Source organism: Malus domestica, chromosome 07 (genome assembly GCF_042453785.1).
Source record: "Malus domestica chromosome 07, GDT2T_hap1".
NCBI lineage: Eukaryota > Viridiplantae > Streptophyta > Magnoliopsida > Rosales > Rosaceae > Malus > Malus domestica.
Window position 1 is genome coordinate 28,284,645 of NC_091667.1, and position 19,935 is coordinate 28,304,579.

At 36.8% G+C, this 19,935-nt stretch overlaps 3 protein-coding genes and 1 non-coding gene across 4 annotated transcripts; 1 reads left to right on the forward strand and 3 right to left on the reverse strand.

Moving 5' to 3' along the window:
* The first annotated feature begins 306 nt into the window (after window positions 1-306).
* Window positions 307-2,106, forward strand: LOC103435454 (uncharacterized protein At2g39795, mitochondrial-like). Its single transcript, XM_008373856.3, has 3 exons — window positions 307-759; window positions 1,349-1,692; window positions 1,787-2,106. Exons 1-3 carry the CDS (start codon window positions 502-504, stop codon window positions 1,944-1,946), a joined length of 762 nt encoding a protein of 253 aa, XP_008372078.1. The 5' UTR covers window positions 307-501; the 3' UTR covers window positions 1,947-2,106.
* An 18-nt stretch (window positions 2,107-2,124) lies between these two features.
* On the reverse strand, window positions 2,125-8,165 carry LOC103435445 (delta-1-pyrroline-5-carboxylate synthase). The gene is made up of 20 exons (XM_008373846.4): window positions 7,960-8,165; window positions 7,621-7,692; window positions 7,412-7,515; window positions 7,185-7,287; window positions 6,887-7,048; window positions 6,342-6,619; window positions 5,817-5,967; window positions 5,498-5,662; window positions 5,227-5,304; window positions 4,835-4,924; window positions 4,406-4,492; window positions 4,194-4,280; window positions 4,015-4,111; window positions 3,775-3,878; window positions 3,558-3,633; window positions 3,112-3,262; window positions 2,960-3,028; window positions 2,708-2,774; window positions 2,548-2,618; window positions 2,125-2,423 (listed from the first exon to the last, which is right to left on the reverse strand). The coding sequence occupies exons 1-20, from the start codon at window positions 8,017-8,019 to the stop codon at window positions 2,342-2,344; spliced, it is 2,154 nt and encodes a 717-aa protein (XP_008372068.1). The 5' UTR covers window positions 8,020-8,165; the 3' UTR covers window positions 2,125-2,341.
* Window positions 8,166-14,598: 6,433 nt separating this feature from the next.
* Window positions 14,599-18,454, reverse strand: LOC103435507 (uncharacterized). The gene is made up of 6 exons (XM_008373906.4): window positions 18,231-18,454; window positions 17,449-17,491; window positions 17,235-17,321; window positions 16,260-16,425; window positions 15,536-15,812; window positions 14,599-15,087 (listed from the first exon to the last, which is right to left on the reverse strand). The coding sequence occupies exons 1-6, from the start codon at window positions 18,282-18,284 to the stop codon at window positions 14,896-14,898; spliced, it is 819 nt and encodes a 272-aa protein (XP_008372128.1). The 5' UTR covers window positions 18,285-18,454; the 3' UTR covers window positions 14,599-14,895.
* A 125-nt stretch (window positions 18,455-18,579) lies between these two features.
* Window positions 18,580-18,653, reverse strand: TRNAV-CAC (transfer RNA valine (anticodon CAC)). Its single transcript has one exon. It is a non-coding gene; the product is annotated as a tRNA-Val (tRNA).
* Between the last annotated feature and the right edge of the window lie 1,282 nt (window positions 18,654-19,935).

Below are 19,935 nucleotides of genomic sequence, written 5' to 3' on the forward strand. Positions count from 1 at the left end.
TGAGCCCACTCAATTGTTTTTTTTGGATATTATTATATCTCTTACACATCATTGTTAATTTTTAATCATTGATTTTCTTCAATTTCTCTGATTTGACGTCCAAAAAGTGAAAGAGACGAGTGAGAAATGAAAATGGGCGTGTATCTTACCCATTCTTTTTTTTTTTTTTGTGGAGAAGAAGGAATCAAATTTGAGACATCAATAGCATGTTTACGAGACTGTAATCAGAATCAAATTGCGGAATTAGATTCTGATCACGAGATATACTTTCGTTTATAAACTTGGGAATTCAATTCCTCGTTTTGAAGGAATTTGACTCCATAAAACATTGGTCGCAAAAGTCTATACGATAGATGAGACCGCAGAGAACCAACACCCACCTCACTATAAAAGCCACCGACTTCAACGCATTTCAACCCTAAACCTCTCAAGGAGTCAAGAGAGAAAGCCCTGTTTCTAAAGCCCTAGCTAAACCCTCGCCTCGCTTCTCCTCCAAACCAAATGGCTTTCACTTCAATTCTCCGCCGATCGGCCTCCTCCCTGGCCCCACTCGCCAGCCGCCTTGCTCGTGGCCAGCGGTCTTACCACGGCGCTGTTGCCACCGCCGTCAACCACTTCAATTTCTCCCGAAAGCACACTCAGCCGACCCCTTTCGTTCTCACCCCTCGATACTATTCGAGCCACAGTTCGGACCAGTCTCTGATCAGGGTGATCGAGTCGGAGATCAAGTGCGCTGAGGAGACCGAGGATCTCGACAAGGTGAGGTTTTTTTAGTTAACTTTCTCCTGCTTTGTGGACTGTTTGGTTTCCGAGAAAATTTGGGGAAATGGGCAAGAAAATGAGGTTGTGGGTTGTGGGTTGTGGTGGCTCTGTTATGTTTGGTTTCGCGGATTATGAAAACCCCATCTCAATTAAATTGAATAATCGTGCTTGGGAACTGCTAGTTTGAAGTGAATTGCAGAAATTGAAGGGTTTCTTGAGTTAGAGTTAATATTTCCTTAATTTAGTTCATATTTCCTTATGTTCGTTTACTTGGTTTTGATTTGCCCCTTGAGATGTATATATTTCGAAAAATTGTTTCTTGTAAAAGAACTACATGATCTTCTAATGTTAGTAATGGATGTTGGATATTTTGTTTATGTTGGTATTTGTTCATGGATTGTGTGAGTGTTTTCGCTCGTGGTTCGATTCAGCAGTAGATGTTTGTATGTGTGTGTGTGAGAGAGACTTTTAAAAAATTATTGTTCAGTTTCTCTTCTGAAGCATTTGGGAAGTGCCGGATGTGTTAGTGATATTTGAATTATGTTAGATCACCATAATTATCGCCACTCGAGTGCTCAATTTGTAGGTTGAGGAGATTCCATCATCCTTCCCTTTTAAAATTGAAGATACTCCCGGAATCCAAACAGTGACGCTGAAAAGAACATATCAAGGTGAAGACATACAGGTTGAAGTTCACATGCCTGATCTAGTCACAGGTGAAGACGACAACGATGATAACCAAAATGATGACAATGATGAACACGCCAACCAATCCAGCATCCCGTTGGTTGTAACCGTCTCCAAGGGTAACGGACCAGTTCTCGAGTTTAGCGTCACTGCTTACCCTGATGAGTTTCAAATTGACAGCTTGGCAGTGAAAAATCCCGAAGATTCCGAGGATCAAATTGCCTACGAGGGGCCTGATTTCCAGTAAGCATAAATTACTAATACTTATGCAGCATTAATCGAAGATTATTGTTTATGTAATTCTGTCGAATTCACGCAAATGTCTGCTGTATTGCAGTGATTTGGATGAGAACCTTCAGAAGGCATTCCACAAGTATTTGGAGGTGAGAGGAATCAAGCCCAGCACAACCAATTTCTTGCATGAGTACATGCTCAACAAGGACAGCAAAGAATATGCAAATTGGTTGCAGCAACTTAAGCGCTTCGTCGAAGCGTAAAACTTTTACCGTAAGATGTTACCTGCTAGAAAAGATTGGGGGGCATGGTTTAGCCTGCGTTTTTGGAACTCTTATTGAACTTTGAGGGATGTGGTCTTTTGTTGGGAGGCTTTTATGCAAACAATAGTTGCTTTTCATATGAAAATAACCATTTAGGCAATCTCTTGTGCACTCACTATTTCATCATAAGTAATGAAATGATTTTATTATTTTTCTTAAAAAAAAAAAAGAGAAAATTTTTATGAATTTGCTACACTTACATGAGTGGGGATAAACTACGCATCATAATTTAATAAGCAATAATACATGATAATTTATTCTCTCTCCATCTCTCTCACAAGTGACCACCTGGGAACATGGAGATGGGAGATGGACGGCTGTGATTGATGACAAATTTAGGGCTCAATTGGGAGGCCCTTGTGTGTGTAAGTAATCTCCTTATCACCGTCCACAATCTGTCCATTTCCTCGCAGAATCCTGCACGTCCAATCAAAATACTAAAAGTCAATATTTTTGCTTTAGGCAAAGGGGGGAGTGCCTTCTTCAAGGTGCTTCTGTACTTCCAACTGAAAATGTACTGACATGAACTGAGGTTTCTTACCATCGAGTTGTTAACAATCCTTCTACTCCTACCGGACCCCGAGCGTGAATTCGACTTGTGCTTATCCCAACCTGTTGAGCAAGGGAAGATAGTTAGATACAGGACTCAAAACCTTGGCATGTAACTGTCTTCAATAATTACTGCAAGATCATCTTTCTACCTCTGCACCAAGTCCAAATCGAGCACCATCGCAGAATCTTGGGCTTGCATTGTGGAAAACAGCAGCACTGCCAACGTTTATAACAATCAACGTTACTTGCCAACATCACTAAAGAGTGAACCAGTAGGACCTTTTTTTCTGTCCAACCATTTTAGTTGGCCTGACTCTATGTAATTGCCTCTGATTACAGAATATTCTGATTGATATGGAAAAGCATAGATCCTCTGAAAAAAAGACCGGAATTATTCATACCTGTCGACTTGACCTAAAAACGCATCCACAACTTCTTGGTCTTCTGCAATGATGCAATCGGTATGTGCACTGCAAAATGGAGAAAAGATAAATGGCAGCTTTATACAAGTGATTGACATGTAATCCCTTTAAAAAAGGAAACTTTGACGTGCCTTCCGTGTTCATGTATATGACCAATTGCTGCATGCACATCGTCAACAAACTCAACAGTGCAAGCCATTGAACTGTACTCATGATGGAATGAATGCGCCTCTGGAATCCCGAGCAAGGCACTTGCCCTTGGTCCACCATATAAAGTAACACCTGCAAATGATACCCGAGTTTAATTTCTTTAAATCCTTCTGATGGCATGTTTCCCTGAAACAATTTTTGTTGGCTTCTCTTTAAAAGTGTGTCCCAAGCTTGGGTGGGGGGTAACAGAATATTGTTCTGTTACATGCCCGTGATTTGAAATTTTCAGTAAGTCTCGTTCTCAACAGGTAAAAGGCATATGAACAGTATCAAGTATTGTCAATTCTGATTGGAAAATTGAGTAACTCTCATCCACCTCAATGCCCTTGTTTTAAACAAAATAAGTTTTTATGCATGAAAATTGTACCAGCAATGCAAAGCTCAACAACAAGATCATTAAACGCAGTTGTACTCTTCAAATCGTTATGGACAAGTAGTGTCTCCTGAGAAAAACACACACAACAACAATGTGTTACAAATGATAAATAGCAATTACAAAGTAAGTTCTTAACTGCAGTAGAAAGATTGTAAGATGCCATCAAAACATATTATCATCCAGAAATTGTAAATTACAGATAAATTACCATTGCATTACACGCTGCTGGATAATCTATTTTTGCATCCAAAACAATTCTCTTTGCCATATCCATATTAGCAGACTTATCAATATACACATGGCATATTCCATCTGCATAGAAAACAACGCATTTGTTCTCTTTACTATGGCAGCCGCCATCATATTCTCTCACAAAACAAGAATACAGGAAAAATGGAGCACATAATGCAATTATTTATAAGTGAAGAATAAATTTAGTAGATCTAACCGGCATGACCGAGAACTGGAATCTTGGTCGAATTCTTGACTTGAGAAACCAGTTTATTGCTGCCTCTTGGGATCACAAGATCAATCACGTCATCATGCTGGAAATAATTTTTTAGTTAGTACTAATTATCATCTGAAATCGACTGAGGAATCGGGATTATCAGTCTATGCTCTACTCACCTTAAGCAAATCTGGAATCTCTTCTCTTGAAGTCACAAGCCCAATTAGTCTTCCACTAACACTCTCTGGGATGGCTTCGGTGATAATCTACATTTTTTTTTTATGAAAAATACTTTTAATAAAATAATTACTTCACTGATAATGCAAAAAGGGAATGCAAATAGAAATTCTCTATATATTTTGTACAAATCATTAGATTAAGAGAAACAAACCTTGTGCAAAATTGCATTTGATCTCTTAGCCTCCTTTCCCCCCTTCAAGAGAAGTCCATTCCCACTTCGGATTGCTAATGAAGCTATCTATTCAATCATAAAAAAAAAATACAAAAACCCTTAGGCGTATGATGAGGAAGAAATGCAGGTCTTCTCCAAAGCATAAAACTAATGACAGAGACTCAACATGAGCTTCGTGAAATATTTAAAATAAAGAACCAAAAAAATTCTTCCTCAAAGTCCTTGTCTTAAGGTTTTTAAATGAGATCTTATTTCCAAGCTGTTAGATTACAGATGGTATTGAGCTGCATCTTTCCCACTATGCATCTCAATTGTCCACATTTATTTTACACTTTCCACACACGACAAACAAAAGTTAAATGACTTAAGATAACATGCAGTTTGATATTCCAAAGTTTCACTGTATACCTGTACTAGCGCTTCAGGACGAGACTCAAATACAATCAGAAGAACACCCAGTGGGCTTGATGTTTTCTCCAAGACAAGACCATCTGCAAGCTGGAAGCACGTGTTACCAACAGAAGCATCATTTATTAGTTATCAGCACAACAACAGATTATGGTGCCAAACTTGACAAAGATAAATGATTTCAGTTGCATATTCTAGACTATGTATTACAGAAATGTCAATAATCGCAAATATCTCTAAGTAAGAAATTGACAGTGGAGTTAATACTTTTGTATTTTATCTCTATCTTTGTTTTATTTGTTTGTCTTAAATCATTGTCCACAATCTTGAGAGCATTGTTGTGTAAGAATATCATAAGCCAAAAATAATGATCCTTATACCACATCCCATACCTCGGTTTTTTTCAAAACACGACCAATTGGATCTTCCATGTTTGCAAGCACACGTACTGACTTTGCAAGACTTGTAATCTGCAGTATGAGCACATTGCAGAAAAGAATTAGAAGGGGACCCCAGTTTTCAGAAACAAATACACAAAGTCTAGTGAGCAATTGTACAGATTGGCATCAAACATAAACCAAAAGGTAGTGATTAGTAACAATAATACAAAAACGAATGAAACTAAACGTTTATCTAAAATAGCAAAGAAGTTGGCTCTCTTGCCTTCCCAGGCTTCAAAGCCAGCCGAGCTATAAGTGATTTTTCATATCCCGCTCGTTGTGCCTCTGAAACATCAGCTTCATTTTCAACGTTGATCAATTTTTCATTTGTTTCAAGGGCATCAGCTACATCCAGAAGAATTTTTTTCCTTTCTTCTGAAGTCATGGCCTGCAGAGGAAGTGTTACCAAGTTACTTGTTTTGTTAAACTTAGTAGATATCCATTGCTAAATAATTATGGGAATAAGATTATCCACAACTGCAGAAGTATTTATGAGCAGCAGTAAACATATTAAACTTTGTAATCAAAGCAAACAAAGCTACCTGAAGCCGTCTGGAACTTTCCCTGGCTGCAACTGCCATCCCTCTTGCATCAATTTCTTTAACTGGTGCCCATAAGTGTGCATCTTGATGAAAGAGGGTACCAATACGTTGCCCTTGAAGAACTTTGAAGATGTTTCCAGCAGCAAACCCACTTAACAAAGAAAGAGATTAGTACACAGTCAAGGGCAGCATATCGAATTTAGATTGCAATGCCATTAAAAACAAAAACTACAAGTATTAATTTAGAAATTTGGAGTATTTGGTACTCTTAACTTGTAAGAAGGATGTGAACCACATATTTCTTATTTATCATGAATTTTCACCAACCAGAAAACTAACACTGCCTTTGAGTTTTCATAAACCCTCCCATATAACCTCATTATCATAGACAAGTTGAATAATGATTTTTCTTTTAAACTATAACGAAATGATATAAACAATGACATTGAATTTGTATAGTTAAACTGATGCAACAGAATAGCGTAGTTTATCACTCTGATGACACAACCAAATATCAAAACACACCTGGTGATAACAACAGGGATGCCAGCATAAGCTGCATTGACAGCAGCTTTTACTTTAGCAGTCATACCCCCTCTTCCCACTCTAGATTTGTCTCCAAAAGTAATTTCAGTCTGATGCTTCTCCTTTATGTATGTATGGATAAGCTTTGAACGTTGGTCACTTGGAGGCCCACTATATAGACCATCCACATCACTCAAAAGAATAAGAAGATCAGCCTTTAGCTCCAAAGCCAGTAGAGCTGCCAAACTGTCATTATCCCAAAATATACCAGAAGAATCCTGCAATGAGTGGAATACATATCGCATGAATACACTTAATTCCTTAGTGTTTAGAAAAGGAAAACAAGTATGAGATAGTGTAGGTAACATATTGTGTTCTTAAGTAGTCCCAATATTTCTTTTCTTTCTTCGTAATCACTTTTTGATTCCCACATTTCCTTTTGTCGATATCCATAATAGCAAGACTAAGATTGTGATAGTCCTGCCCACAGAATATCATTACCACAACAAAGTGATAAACACATCAACCATAGAAGAGTATTATACCTCGTATGGAGCTCTCCTTGTACTGACTGCGTCGTTTTCATTAAATATAGGAATAACCTTCAGAGATAACAACGATTTCATAGTTTCACCGAGTTGCCTTCTGAAATCTCTATCCCTAAAATCGCTGTCTGTTACAAGAAGTTGAGCTGATGATACATCCAACTGCAAGGGAGAACAAATGAGGCTTGAGAAAAAGAAAAAGATAAATTGAACTGAATTGAGCAATAATTAGAAAACTCATATATCTGACGATCCAGCTTTGCTTGTAAGAACTTAAACAGAGGATCATTGCGTTCACCTGACTAAACAAGGTATCGTAGAGAGCCATCAGACAGTTCTGTCCAACAGCTGCACACGCCTTCCCATCAAGTTCAACTTGTGGTTTCTGGAGATCAGCAAAGCTGCAGCAATTCAATAACTACCGATTAGAATCGAAAATTTTCAGACATAAGAGCCTCTAAAGAAAGTATCTTTAAAGTTATCCAAACAAATGGCAGCAATGTCAATTAGGGACACGATACGAACCTGCTGTTAACTAATTTCCGGTATCTGAGCCGCTGTCTGCCGAGGCCCACAGCACCAGATGACACCAATATAATCTCATATCCTTGAGAGTTCAACTCCTTCAGCTGCATTTCATATCAAATTAACATTTTCAGACCCGAAAAATGCTCAATTGCATTAGCAACCAATACAAGGGTAAATCTAAGTGTATTGTTCCTCAATTTGCATACCTGCTCACAAAGTGCGCCTAATCTTCCAAGAGCAATTCTTCCGTCGTTTCGAGTCACAACGGCAGTCCCGACCTTCATAATCCAACCAAAACATCAACAAAACATTAATCTCATTACTAATCACACTACTAAAACTCTGAAGATATCAAATTTTCTGCTTCAAATCTTTGGGGAACTAATATTTCAATAAATATCTACCAAAAATACTTCAAATTTGCCAAAAATAAGCTTGTTTCAAGATCCATTCAGTTCAAAAATGGAAATAAAACTATCAATTTTTCGAAAAATGACAAAAAAATTGAATTCAGAAATGAATGATTAATGCGGGAAAATATGTACCTTGATAACGAGGCGCTTAACGTCTTTGAGGAAAGCTCGAGAATGATCCACTTCCTCCATTTTTGACTGGTGGAGGTCGGCAGCGGCGAGTCAAAACTCAGTCGTCAGAACGAGGCAACTCGGAAGCGCGCGGGTACTTTTTTTTCAGTTATCTGAGAGATATTTTGGGGATATTTATAACAAAACTAATGGAAATAGACAAAGTAAAAGTTAAAGTGAATCGACCTTGATTAATTTTTTTGTGTGATTTTTTATTAAAATAAACAGTATTTAGAGCTTTTCGTTAAAATTCTCATATTTGCACTAGGCAAGCAGAGTTGGAGAGACGTTGTCATGCGGGTTGGTGTTTTTATTTGGGGTGTGATATCCACACATCCTATTTTACTTCTCACACACCTTTATAACTAGGCGCTTAACGTCTTTGAGGAAAGCTCGAGAATGATCCACTTCCTCCATTTTTGACTGGTGGAGGTCGGCAGCGACGAGTCAAAACTCAGTCGTCAGAACGAGGCAACTCGGAAGCGCGGGTCCTTTTTTTCGGTTATCTGAGAGATATATTTTGGGGATATTTATAACAAAACTAATGGAAATAGACAAGGTAAAAGATAAAGTGAATCGACCTTGATTAACTTTTTAGTGTGATTTTTTATTAAATTAAACAGTATTTAGAGCTTTTCGTTAAAGTTCTCATATTTGCACTAGGCAAGCAGAGTTGGAGAGACGTTGTCATGCGGGTTGGTGTTTTTATTTGGGGTTTGATATCCACACATCCCATTTTACTTCTCACACACCCTTTTAATTTTCGGCCATCGGATCAGATGAATTAAAGAAGATCAACGGACAGAAATTAACAAGAGGTGTGTGAGAAGTAATTTGGGGTGTGTGGATAGCACATCCCTTTCCACACACCCCTTTTTATTTTTGTCAACCATGAGCGTTGGTCGGGTCTTGGAGACGTTGTCAATTTCGCTACTATACGTGATTAAAATTGTTCTAATTCAAAGCATATTATCAACCCTATAACCTATTAAAATATGTTTTTTAAGGCTAAATAGCTAAAATGATTCATGAGATTTGCATAACTCATCACTTTGGTCCCTAACATTTCAAATCAATAAAAGTGGTTCCTGAGATTGTCCACCATCCATCATTTTGGTCATTCCGTTAAGTGTCCCGGAGCTCTTGACCGGAAGTTTGGACAATTTTCAAAGCTTCGTAACTCAATCGTTTCTTAACCAAATTCAACTCATAATATATCAAAATGAAAATAGGAAAGAGTGAAATAAGATTATACCAATTTGAAAGCCCAATGGCTGCCGGAAATAGCCGGAAAATAGCCTCAAAGTTGACCGGTCCAAAGGAAAACTAGAAAACTCCCCGAAAAATGGATAAACTTTAAACGTTCATAACTTCTTCAATACTCAACGAAATCAAGTGATTAAAAAATGAAAATCATACTTCTCAATGATACGAAGAGAATTGTACCTTTTTCGACGGCTAACTCACCGTGGTTTGTCCGAAAAACGGCTCGAAATTGGCTATCTTGGTCTCAAGTTGACCACTTTCGAGCCGTTTTCCGGCCAAACCATGGCGACTTAGCCTTCTAAAAAGGTACAATTCTCTTCGTCTCGTCGAGAAGTATGATTTTCATTTTTGAATCACTTGATTTCGTTGAGTATTGAAGAAGTTATGAACGTTTAAAGTTTACCCAGTTTCCGGCTAGTTTTCCAGTTTTCCCTCGGACCAGTCAACTTTTAGGCTATTTTCCTGCCATCTCTGGCAGCCATCAGGCTTACAAATAGGTATAATTTTATTCTACACTTTCTTATCTTCATTTTGATATATTATGGGTCGAATTTGGTTGAGAAACGATTGAGTTACGAAGCTTTGAAAATTGCCCAAACTTCCTGGCCAAGAGCTCCGAGACACTTAACAGAGTTTTTAACCGAATGACCAAAATGATGGATGGTGGACAATCTCAAGGAGCACTTTTATCGATTTGAAATGTTAGGGACCAAAGTGATGAGTTATGCAAATCTTAGGGACCATTTTAGCTATTTAGCCTTAAAAAATAATTAACGTAACCCTAGACACATATTCTTAATTTAGTATTACGGTGTACTTATTGTGTGGTTTAGCTCAATTTCATTCTTATTATGGTAATTATAACCCTCTCTTTGTATCCAAAAGCTATTTCTTATCCCTTTTGATAAGTGAATTATTTGATATTATTTTATATCATTTATCCCTATGTTTTGTTAACGAATTGGTTTTAAAAGAACCTCATTACTTTCCTTTTTTCAGTTTCAGCCAATCTGCGCACACATGACGTTTTTGGTGATAATTCGACTTTCCGGATGAGTTTTGATGCAAGGCCAATTGGAGAAGGAAGCTAAGAGGTGAAGATCGTTGTGTCCAAATTTCATAATTTTCCATGAAGCCAAACATTCCAGTTTTCAAAGTTAATCCAGCAAAAGTAGTTTTCCCATCAGAACTGCACAGCTGTGGGAGAATGACGAGTTGAAGGCTTTCACGATTTTGCCTAGTGGTGTGCGATGTATGTCTAGAAAGCTAAGAGATAAAGCTACGTTTTCCATATTTTTACAGAATTTTCCAAAAGAGAAATCGACCTCAAACTTGGCGTGCAAGTCAGATGACGTGTTTCCCAAGCCAATAAAGATTCTTTCCTAGTTTCTCTCATTGATTATTTAGGAATTTGTTTTCTTTTAGGATAGTTTCTACCAAACTTTTTAGGGCTTTACGTGCTTTGACCATTCTCTTCCGGGTTTTATCTTCTTTCACGACTTATTTTGTGATTTTCATTATGACTATGTGTAACTAAACTGTTTTTCTAAGGTTTATGATGAAACCATGACATGATTATTTCTGAAGTATCTTGTTGATTATTGTTCGATTACATTCCATGTTTAATTCTTAATCTTTGTGTTTAATTTGTTCTAGTTTCAGATGTTCTTGTGACTGGCCATCATTGTGAACTTGTTTCTAGATATTTAGATAAATCTAAGAGGATGACCAATCAATTAGATTTATTGGAACTAAGATTAAGAAGAGTAGACAAACTAGTGAGGATCACCAATATCAAAGTAGTCCTACTTGGTTGACATGATTCTTCAGTACTTAATGGGTTTTTATGTGTTTAACTGTATGCCTAACCAATAGGATATTGTTGTCACGTATAGACACACGAGTTGATGTCTAACTATGGATTAATTCATATCTTATAAAGAACAACCTTAAATATTGGCATGGTAATTGGATAGTAATCGACTTGAAGAAAAGGGAATATGATTGTTATTGGTGGATTCATGACCTTAGGCTTACATCATATTAATTTGTTTAAACCTTCATTTGTTATGTTTTCATTATTCATATTCCTGATTTGATTATAAGTTGGAGTTTTAATTATTTTTCGTAATCAATTAATCAATCATTTGTTTCTTAATTAAGTTAAGTTTCGCATAATCAGCTGGTTGAATTGGTATTAAAAGCAATTCATGTGGGATCGACCTCGTATTTGCATATATTTCTACAATTGATTCATGCACTTGCGAGTTTAATTTGGTTTAAATTAACCTATTGTTTAGGTTAGTTTAAATACACATCACCTTTCATTGGAAGAGTTCAATTTTCGTGAATGTTAAATTACTAACGAAAACTAATCATGCTTATGCACCTTGTTACGGGTTCGATCTTCATCAATACTCTTTTCTCCTATAAATAACTATTTAATCCACTAACACTATTATTCTACTAAGAATATTAAAATGATTAAGAGTGACCTGATACAGAACAAAATAAAAAGGGTAAATTACATAGTAGCCCCTCAGGTTTGAGCTCTATTGCAATCTCATACAACATCTTTAAAACATTTCACTTTCATACCTCAAGTACTATTTTATTTCAATTTCATACAACCGTTAGATTTTCCATCCATGGATCTGTTAAATGCTGACGTGGCTGCCAAATGTCTGCCACGTGGCAAATAAAATAATTTTTTAATTTTTTTTTTAAAAACCTGAAATTGGAAGAAAAAAAAAAGGTCTGAACCCAGAAGAAGAAGAAAGAGGAGGGAGGAGAAAGAAGAAGAAGAAGAAGAAGAAAAAAAGAAAAAAGAAAGGGGTCCGAACCCAGAAGAAGGAGGAAGAAGAAGAAAGAGGAGGAGGAGGAGGAGGAAGAAGAAGAAGAAGAAGAAAAAAAAAAAAAAAAAAGGGACCGAACCTAGAAAAAGGAGGAAGAAGAAGAAGAGAAGAAGAAAGAGGAGGAGGAGGGAGAAGAAGAAAAAAAAAGAAGGTCCGAACCCAGAAGAAGAAGAAGAAAGAGAAAAAAAAGAGAAAAAAAAAAGGACCGAACCCAGAAGAAGAAGGAGGAAGAAGAAGAAGAGAATAAGAAAGAGGAGGAGGAGGGAGAAGAAGAAGAAGAAGAAGAAAAAGAAAAAAAAAAAAAAAAAGGTCCGAACCCAGAAGAAGAAGAAAGAGAAAGAGAAGAAGAAGAAGAAGAAGAAAGAGAAAAAAAAAGAAGAAGAAAGGGACCGAACCCAGAAGAAGGAGGAAGAAGAAGAAGAGAAGAAGAAAGAGGAGGAGGAGGGAGAAGAAGAAGAAAAAAAAAAAAAAGGTCCGAACCCAGAAGAAGAAGAAAGAGAGAGAAGAAGAAGAAGAAAGAGAAAAAAAAAAGTGACAAATATGTTTTTTTTTTTTAAATTAAAAAATTATTTTATTTGCCACGTGGCAGACATTTGGCAGCCACGTGTCATATATGTGGCAGCCACGTCAGCATTTAACAGATCCATGGATGGAAAATCTAACGGTTGTATGAAATTGAAATAAAATAGTACTTGAGGTATGAAAGTGAAATGTTTTAAAGATGTTGTATGAGATTGCAATAGAGCTCAAACCTGAGGGGCTACTATGTAATTTATCCAAATAAAAAAGAACCATTCTAAAAGTGCTCAGGAATTGACATCTAAGAGCATCTTTAGATGTTAGAATTTTAGGTGAAATGTCACTGTACATATTTGACATCAAAAGTCTATCCAACCCAAGTATTATTTGTTGAATGAATTTGAAGGCTTTGTGATTAGGAGTCAAATTGGACATCAATGTCAAATTTATTTTTAATTCGTTTTAATTCTGGGTCTTTTATTCTACTAACATTTCAACTAATAAAAATTATGTTTCAACAATTTGTTAATAACTACAAATCATTTAAAGGTCTATTTAAATAAGAAACTAACATTTAACAATTCGATCGAAAAAACACAAAATTAAACATAAAACTTTAAATTATCATATATCCATCAATTATAATTTAACTTTTATAATTTAAAGACGGTCTAAAACATGCATCGCCCACAAAGACACTTCCGTTGTTCTACTCACCATCTCAAAGTCATGAAAGTGGGTTCTTCCCATTGACATTTAAGAAAAGTTGTCTCCATCAAAATTTAAAAAACCAAAAGAAACGAGTCAGGAGCTCGAAACTCAACCCAACCATGTGTAAGTAACTGTGTACTAATCAAACCATTAATTTCCAAACATGGCCGAGTTTCCACATCCCACCTCCACTCTATTCGGTATTCCCTTCCGAATAAACTAGTTTACGTGATCGATTCGACCTGTAAACCATTTTTATTTTTATTTATAACCAAACAAACACGTAACGATTTAAAAGGGGTTTAACATCTATGCAAGTGCGGAGTCGACACTCGACACTCGACATCGACAGGGAAGGGCAGACAGCACGTTGGACGGTGGCACGTCTTAAAAGACTCAAAGACAGCATTGTTTACCCACCCTTCGAGTTTTAACTTGAACGATTTGTATTGTGGGTTCATCTGGACGTGTGGTAATGTGGAAGTGTGACGGATATCAGTTGGTTTTTTTTTTTTTTTTTTAGCCGACGACAATAACGATAAAGTTTTATTTGATTAAGTGAAATTAGTTATATGAATTCTTGAACGTCATTGCGCTTAAATTTGCGCAAAGTCTTCCGTTAGTTTTAAGTACTTCATGTCTTTTCTTAAACTCTCTTTTCAGATCTTCATGGATCTTCCTCTACAACTTTTGCCTTGAGCTTTTGTTTTATTTTCACATTTTCTACTTGAAGCATCTCTTGGTCTTTGTTTCACATGTCCAAATCACTTTAACTGGTTTTCTCTTATCTTCAATTGCCGCCACTCGTGTTTTACCTCGGATATCCTCACTTTTAATCATGTTCTTTCTCGTGTGCCCACACCATCCAACGTAGCATTCTCATATTCGTTACACTCATCATTTTTGCATGTGTTAATGCCTGACGGCCCGACATTCCACGTCGCAAAGCATGCCGACTTTCATGTCATCCTACAAAATTGTCCCTTGAGCTTTAGGGCATACGAAAGTCACACCCAATACACTCTTCCACTTTATCCATCCAACTTATATTCTATGGTTGAGATCTCTATCCAATTCTCAATTCTTTTGCAAAATGGATCCAAAATAACAAAAGCGTTCACTCTTTGGTACTTCCTGATTTCGTTCGGCATTCTCAATAAAAAAATAATAAATACTTGAGGAAATGATTTCCGCAATCCATCAATGGATAAGAAATCTACCTGATGCAAAGATACTATAATAACCTCTCTAAAGCAAAAGACACTATTCGATATTTATTTACAAACTCAGGTTTGAAGGGGAAAGTTAGAAGATTAAGAAAAGCGTGACATACAAATACAAGCTTAGTCCTACTCGTCGGGGCCAAAGTTCTCTCTTCATTGGACTACAATACAACCGAGTGAGTAATTGCGGAATTTGAACACACACGAAAATCTCGACTCTAGAGAAGTACCACTCTGGCCAACATAAAAAATAAATACCCGAAATCAAGTAAACGCAGTTGGTTGAGGTTCGTAATTCAAAGACCGAGCGCACTTGGTAACGCTCATGGAAAGAAGTAGACCTTAAAGAAGATTGCCAGGGCCAGTTGCAAGAGAAATGCAGCAACCACCACAAGTGAAAAATCACTCCCCTCCATACTGGACCTGAGATTGAAGGCAACAAAGCAAGCAGAGTAGCCACCAATGAGAACTATAATGATCCACCGAAGAGCCTCAACTGGGATAAGCAGCAGAAACTGAAAATGTTCCCGGAAAATAAGTATCAGATGACGGAATAATAGATTGTATGATAATAATTAATAATATTCCGGCTAAAACACAATGTTCTGCTTGAAAATGAATACAAACATGTGGCCTGGCAGGAAAGAAAAGTCCCTGCCGAACATCATGTCCCCGAGCGTCAATTAACTAGCATTCAATAATCCCCAAGAACCGGGAACATGACACATTTTACCCTAAACAGATATTTATTTCCCCTCAATTTGAGCTTAAAATATAGTACTTGGATGAGTCCAGTTCAGCACATAAATATTTGAATGTATTGAGAGCAACTCATCCAAAAGAAGATTACTTATTTCTGCTTTTGGCCTTTCAATGATTATCAATATTCGAATGTAGAGTCAAGAAAGGGGGAAATGGCAAAACACAAAAACTGACATAAAGGCAGAGGAGGCAAGTACTTACAGAGGCTGCAACGAAAATGAAGAGAGAGTATCCCCACATACACCAATACCGAACTAGGCTGGCATTTGCAGTGCCCAGATACTGTATCAAGAAATAGAATGCCAATGGCACCAAAATTGCATAACCGTAGACTGAATAGGCTGCCAAACTCATATAACTGACATTAAACTCCCAAGAGTTACTGCTATCTGTGCGCTTGTCCATGAGGTAGGTGGCACAGTTACCAAGTGCAGCAAGCACAAACACCAACGTAGTGGAAATCCAGATTAGCCCATATCTACACATTACAGAAACTCACGCGAAGAAAGCCAAATGTTAGATGCTCACGTTTACATATTGCTATGCACAGATAAAGAACATAATGCCTTAATATTAGCCTTTTTCACAAGTAGCTAGATTTCCTTCTTGTGATTAACATAAATTTTGCAGATGAGACGATGCAAACCTAAAAATCAAAATCCAACCTTACGATGTTACAGAAGAGGACATTGTGTATGTATTTCTCAATATTTTTTATGCACAATATGACATAATCTTACCAGCTATTTAATCTGAATAAAGCATAAAGGTGTCAGCGAACTCTATTCAAAAGCCTAAATGAGAATATCAAACTCTTCAACTGAAACTGAGAATCATGATTCTTTCTTTTCTTTTTTTAGTAATGAAATAACATGTACATAAAAGAAACAAAAGGAAAAAAGGGAAATAAAGACCAGAAACTCACAGATCAGGGTTGGCATCAATTTTGCTGAAAAAATCTCCAGTATGGGGATATAAAGAACTAAGCAATCTTGTTAAGACAACGTCTGTATCCACATTGAAGTATTGTGTGTATGATGCGATATTAAATACTCCCCTCCAGTTGTTTGCTGGTTGTTGCTCAAATGTTTCTGCATGGATAGACAGAACGAGAGATCATCAGATACAAAGCAAATAAAGTAGCAGGCATTGCAATTTGCAAATGAAATCAATAAAGAGAATTTACAGAGTTAAGAGAAACAAAAAGGCAGATTAAATCAACATAGAAAAAGAAGAAAATCCACCAATAATCCTTTCGAAATTTGATTTGATGTCCCAAAAAAGCAATAGGTTAACAGTGCATTTAGCAAGCAGATAAGGTCAAAGACATTTCTTGATCCTAAGTTCCTAATAGATTAGTATACCGGGCTCCTACTACCACTCAATCCAAAAGAAAAGTGAAAAAGTATGACACTCATGAAAATCATTTCATAGAACATAACTTGGGGAAGATAATATGCCAGCTACTTTATTTGGGGTAAGAAAGCATAAGAACTTTGATAATGTACATAAAAACTCATGTGCAATGTTACAAAGACAGTAATATTAACATCAATCTGCATTATTCTGCAATGAAAAACTCAACTCGGGGTTGGAGGAGGTTCAAATTCTTCCGCACTCCCCAAAAAACGAGGTACAGTTCAGGAAATAGAAAATAACTCCGGGATTTGTTCCACTGCTGATTAATTAGGTTTCATGCTTTTACAGCACTCAACTTTAACACTCTAACTCTAATCTGGTCTATTAAACATTTATTATAGTGTCCCTAAAAAACAACCAAAATACTAAATTCACCAGAAAATAAATGAGGATGATTGGTTGACTAAGTTTTGCTGTTTTCTTCAAAAGTAAATCTACATATAAAGCGCATGAAAGTAAATTATCCGTTTGAATGCCATACCACTTGTACTTCCAACAGTTTGATAACCGCCCCCCTTCTCTCCTCCATTAATATTTGGCGGGAAGATTTGCAAATTCGCATCAGGTGCTGCATGAGTTCAAAGAAAATTCTTCAAAGCAGGAAACAAACAATGATTCCGGTGAACCTTCACCGGACTTTTACTTTGAAAAAGAAAATAAAAAATAATTTAAAACACAGTGAGCAAGTATAATACCTTCATAACTTGTGGTACTCTTTTCTTTATTTTCAGTAACAGCCTATCAAGCCCAAAAGGGGCAAAAGATAGAGCAAAGATAAGTGATTTATTCGACATTTCGAAGGGAAAACAACTTTCATAGCTTGGGTTCATATCGTTAATAATTCTTAGTAATATAATTAAAAATTGCAACTACTACTTAAGAATGGTTGCTTAAATTGGAAAGTAGTTATATTTAAATGGAAATGCATCAAGAAATATAAATAGTTGTAAAAATCACTAAGAAATTCCTCAAAATCTCAATTATAACTAATTGTAAGTAACACTTTGACTGCTCCGAAAGGGGGCTAAAATTTAATCAAACACTGTCTAAGCCATTGAATTTCCCTCGTTTTCTCGGAAAACAAACAAACTCTAAGATCAGTCAGCTCACAAATTACATTCATGCAACGAAATTACACCTAATTGTAAGAAATTATTAAGAAATTCCTCAAAATCTCAGTTATATCAAACTCTAAGCTTCACATTGGCAGCTCGGAAAGGGGGCAAAAGATAATAAAAAAAATGTCGAAACCACTGATTATCCATAACTCCAAAATTTTCTTTTCCTTCACTTTCCCTCATTTTCCCGGGAAACAAACAAGCTCTAAGATCACTTAGCTCACAAATTACATTCATGTACAGAGAATCTAGACGCACCCAATCAACCATGTAAAGTTCTACAAGTTCGATTCAACGATTCGCGAATTGGTGGAAAGAATTACATAAAAAATAAAACTCAAATCGATCAGAGAACTTACAGGGACTGAGCCGAGCAAATGGCTGGTGGCGAGGCCAGCGTAGGTCTCATCCATTTGAGACGGAAACCAAAACGCTGCGTTTCGAAGCTCAGAGAGTCACTGGGTTGAGATTCCGAGTTCGAGGGATCCGAGTCGGGAGCTGGACCTGAGTCAGAGAGAAGAGCCCCAGGAAAGACGTTGCTTTTCGTAATTTGGAAGGAACACAGCCAAAAGACGACTGTACGGTATTAACTTCCCTCCACGCGCTTTTTCTGTGCGCGCGTTTACTTTGCCTTGCTTTCCAACTGTTGCACGTGACTGGATCATGGATATCACGTGAGATAAAAATATATGGTAAAAAATTAAAAAGTGTCTGAGCCCGGGTTCGAACCGGGGACCTCTAGTGTGTGAGACTAGCGTGATAACCGACTACACCACCCAGACAGATGCCTATTGGTTACAAAACAAAGTATATGGACAAATTATAAGCTCTTTGGGTTCAAGCATTTTAAGATGATTAAAAGTGTTTTTAGAGAAAATATTATTGGGTTTCTAATGCACTTCAAGTGCTTTTTCTAGATTTACTTAAATTTTCATTAAGGATTGATTCTAAAAATATTTTCACTGCTTCTTCAATAACACTTCCAAACGAGTTAATTAGTTTTTTATTTAAGTATATTTCATACCATTCTTGAGATGATTTTTTAAATAAGAGATGAAAGTTCTACTTTTCTCTTTGTGCATAATTCAAATGCATTTAATTCAGATTGATTGTTTGATCCACCATTAAGTTAATGACATAATAAGTTTGAGATTCTTATATGAATTAATATGTAAGCCATTGCACCTCATAAAAAAATAAAAAAAAATAAAAAATCCAATCAATTTATGGAGGAGATTGTTAGATGCTTACATACTTAGGGGGCGTTTGTTTGGCCTCATTAATTGGGACTGGACTAGACTAGACTAGACTATTTACTAACGTAGTCCCATGTTTGGTTTGTATTGGGACTAAGTTAAATGGGACTAAAGGGGACTCGCGTGGATTAGAGGCCACGCTAGGAGTTCTTAGCGAGACCCGCCATAAACCACGAGACTCGCTAAGACCATCTCCGCTTAGCCCCTTTCGCTTCGCCTCTGTTTCTTCTTCTCAGCTCCCGCATCCATTTTCATATTCTTCCTCATCTCTGCTTCACCCTTCTACAAGTTATGGGCTACGTTCTTTTGGATCTCGAAGGAATTTGCTTCAATTTCCAGATCGTTAGGAGGAAATGGGCATCGTGGCGGCGATTTGCTTCGAGCGTCGTCGTGATTGCCATGGATGCCAAGCCCTTGCAAGCTTCAGTTCTCATCGCTTCAGCCCACAACACATCAAGGCCTCTAATACCCACTGCCGATTTGGTCTCCCCCACCATTTCTAACAAGCCGATAATTTTTTCCCAATCAAATCCTTGAAGAAAACTGCTCCATCCTCTCCAAGTTTCTTATTCTTCTGCAAGCTCTCCCATCAGGTAAAGACAATTGTTTTTTTTATTTAGGAAAACTAATGAAAAGTCCAAAAAAAACTTCCCTTTTAATGAAAAGCCATTTTTAAAGGTAAAAATGGGGGTTTTCGTTAAAAGTGAATAGTACCGGGAGTGTTTTGTTAAAACTCCTTTTTTTTCCCTCAATTTTTTAATTTTTTTTTTCAAATGGGTTTGCTTGGTGGTATGTTGTTGTTGATTAG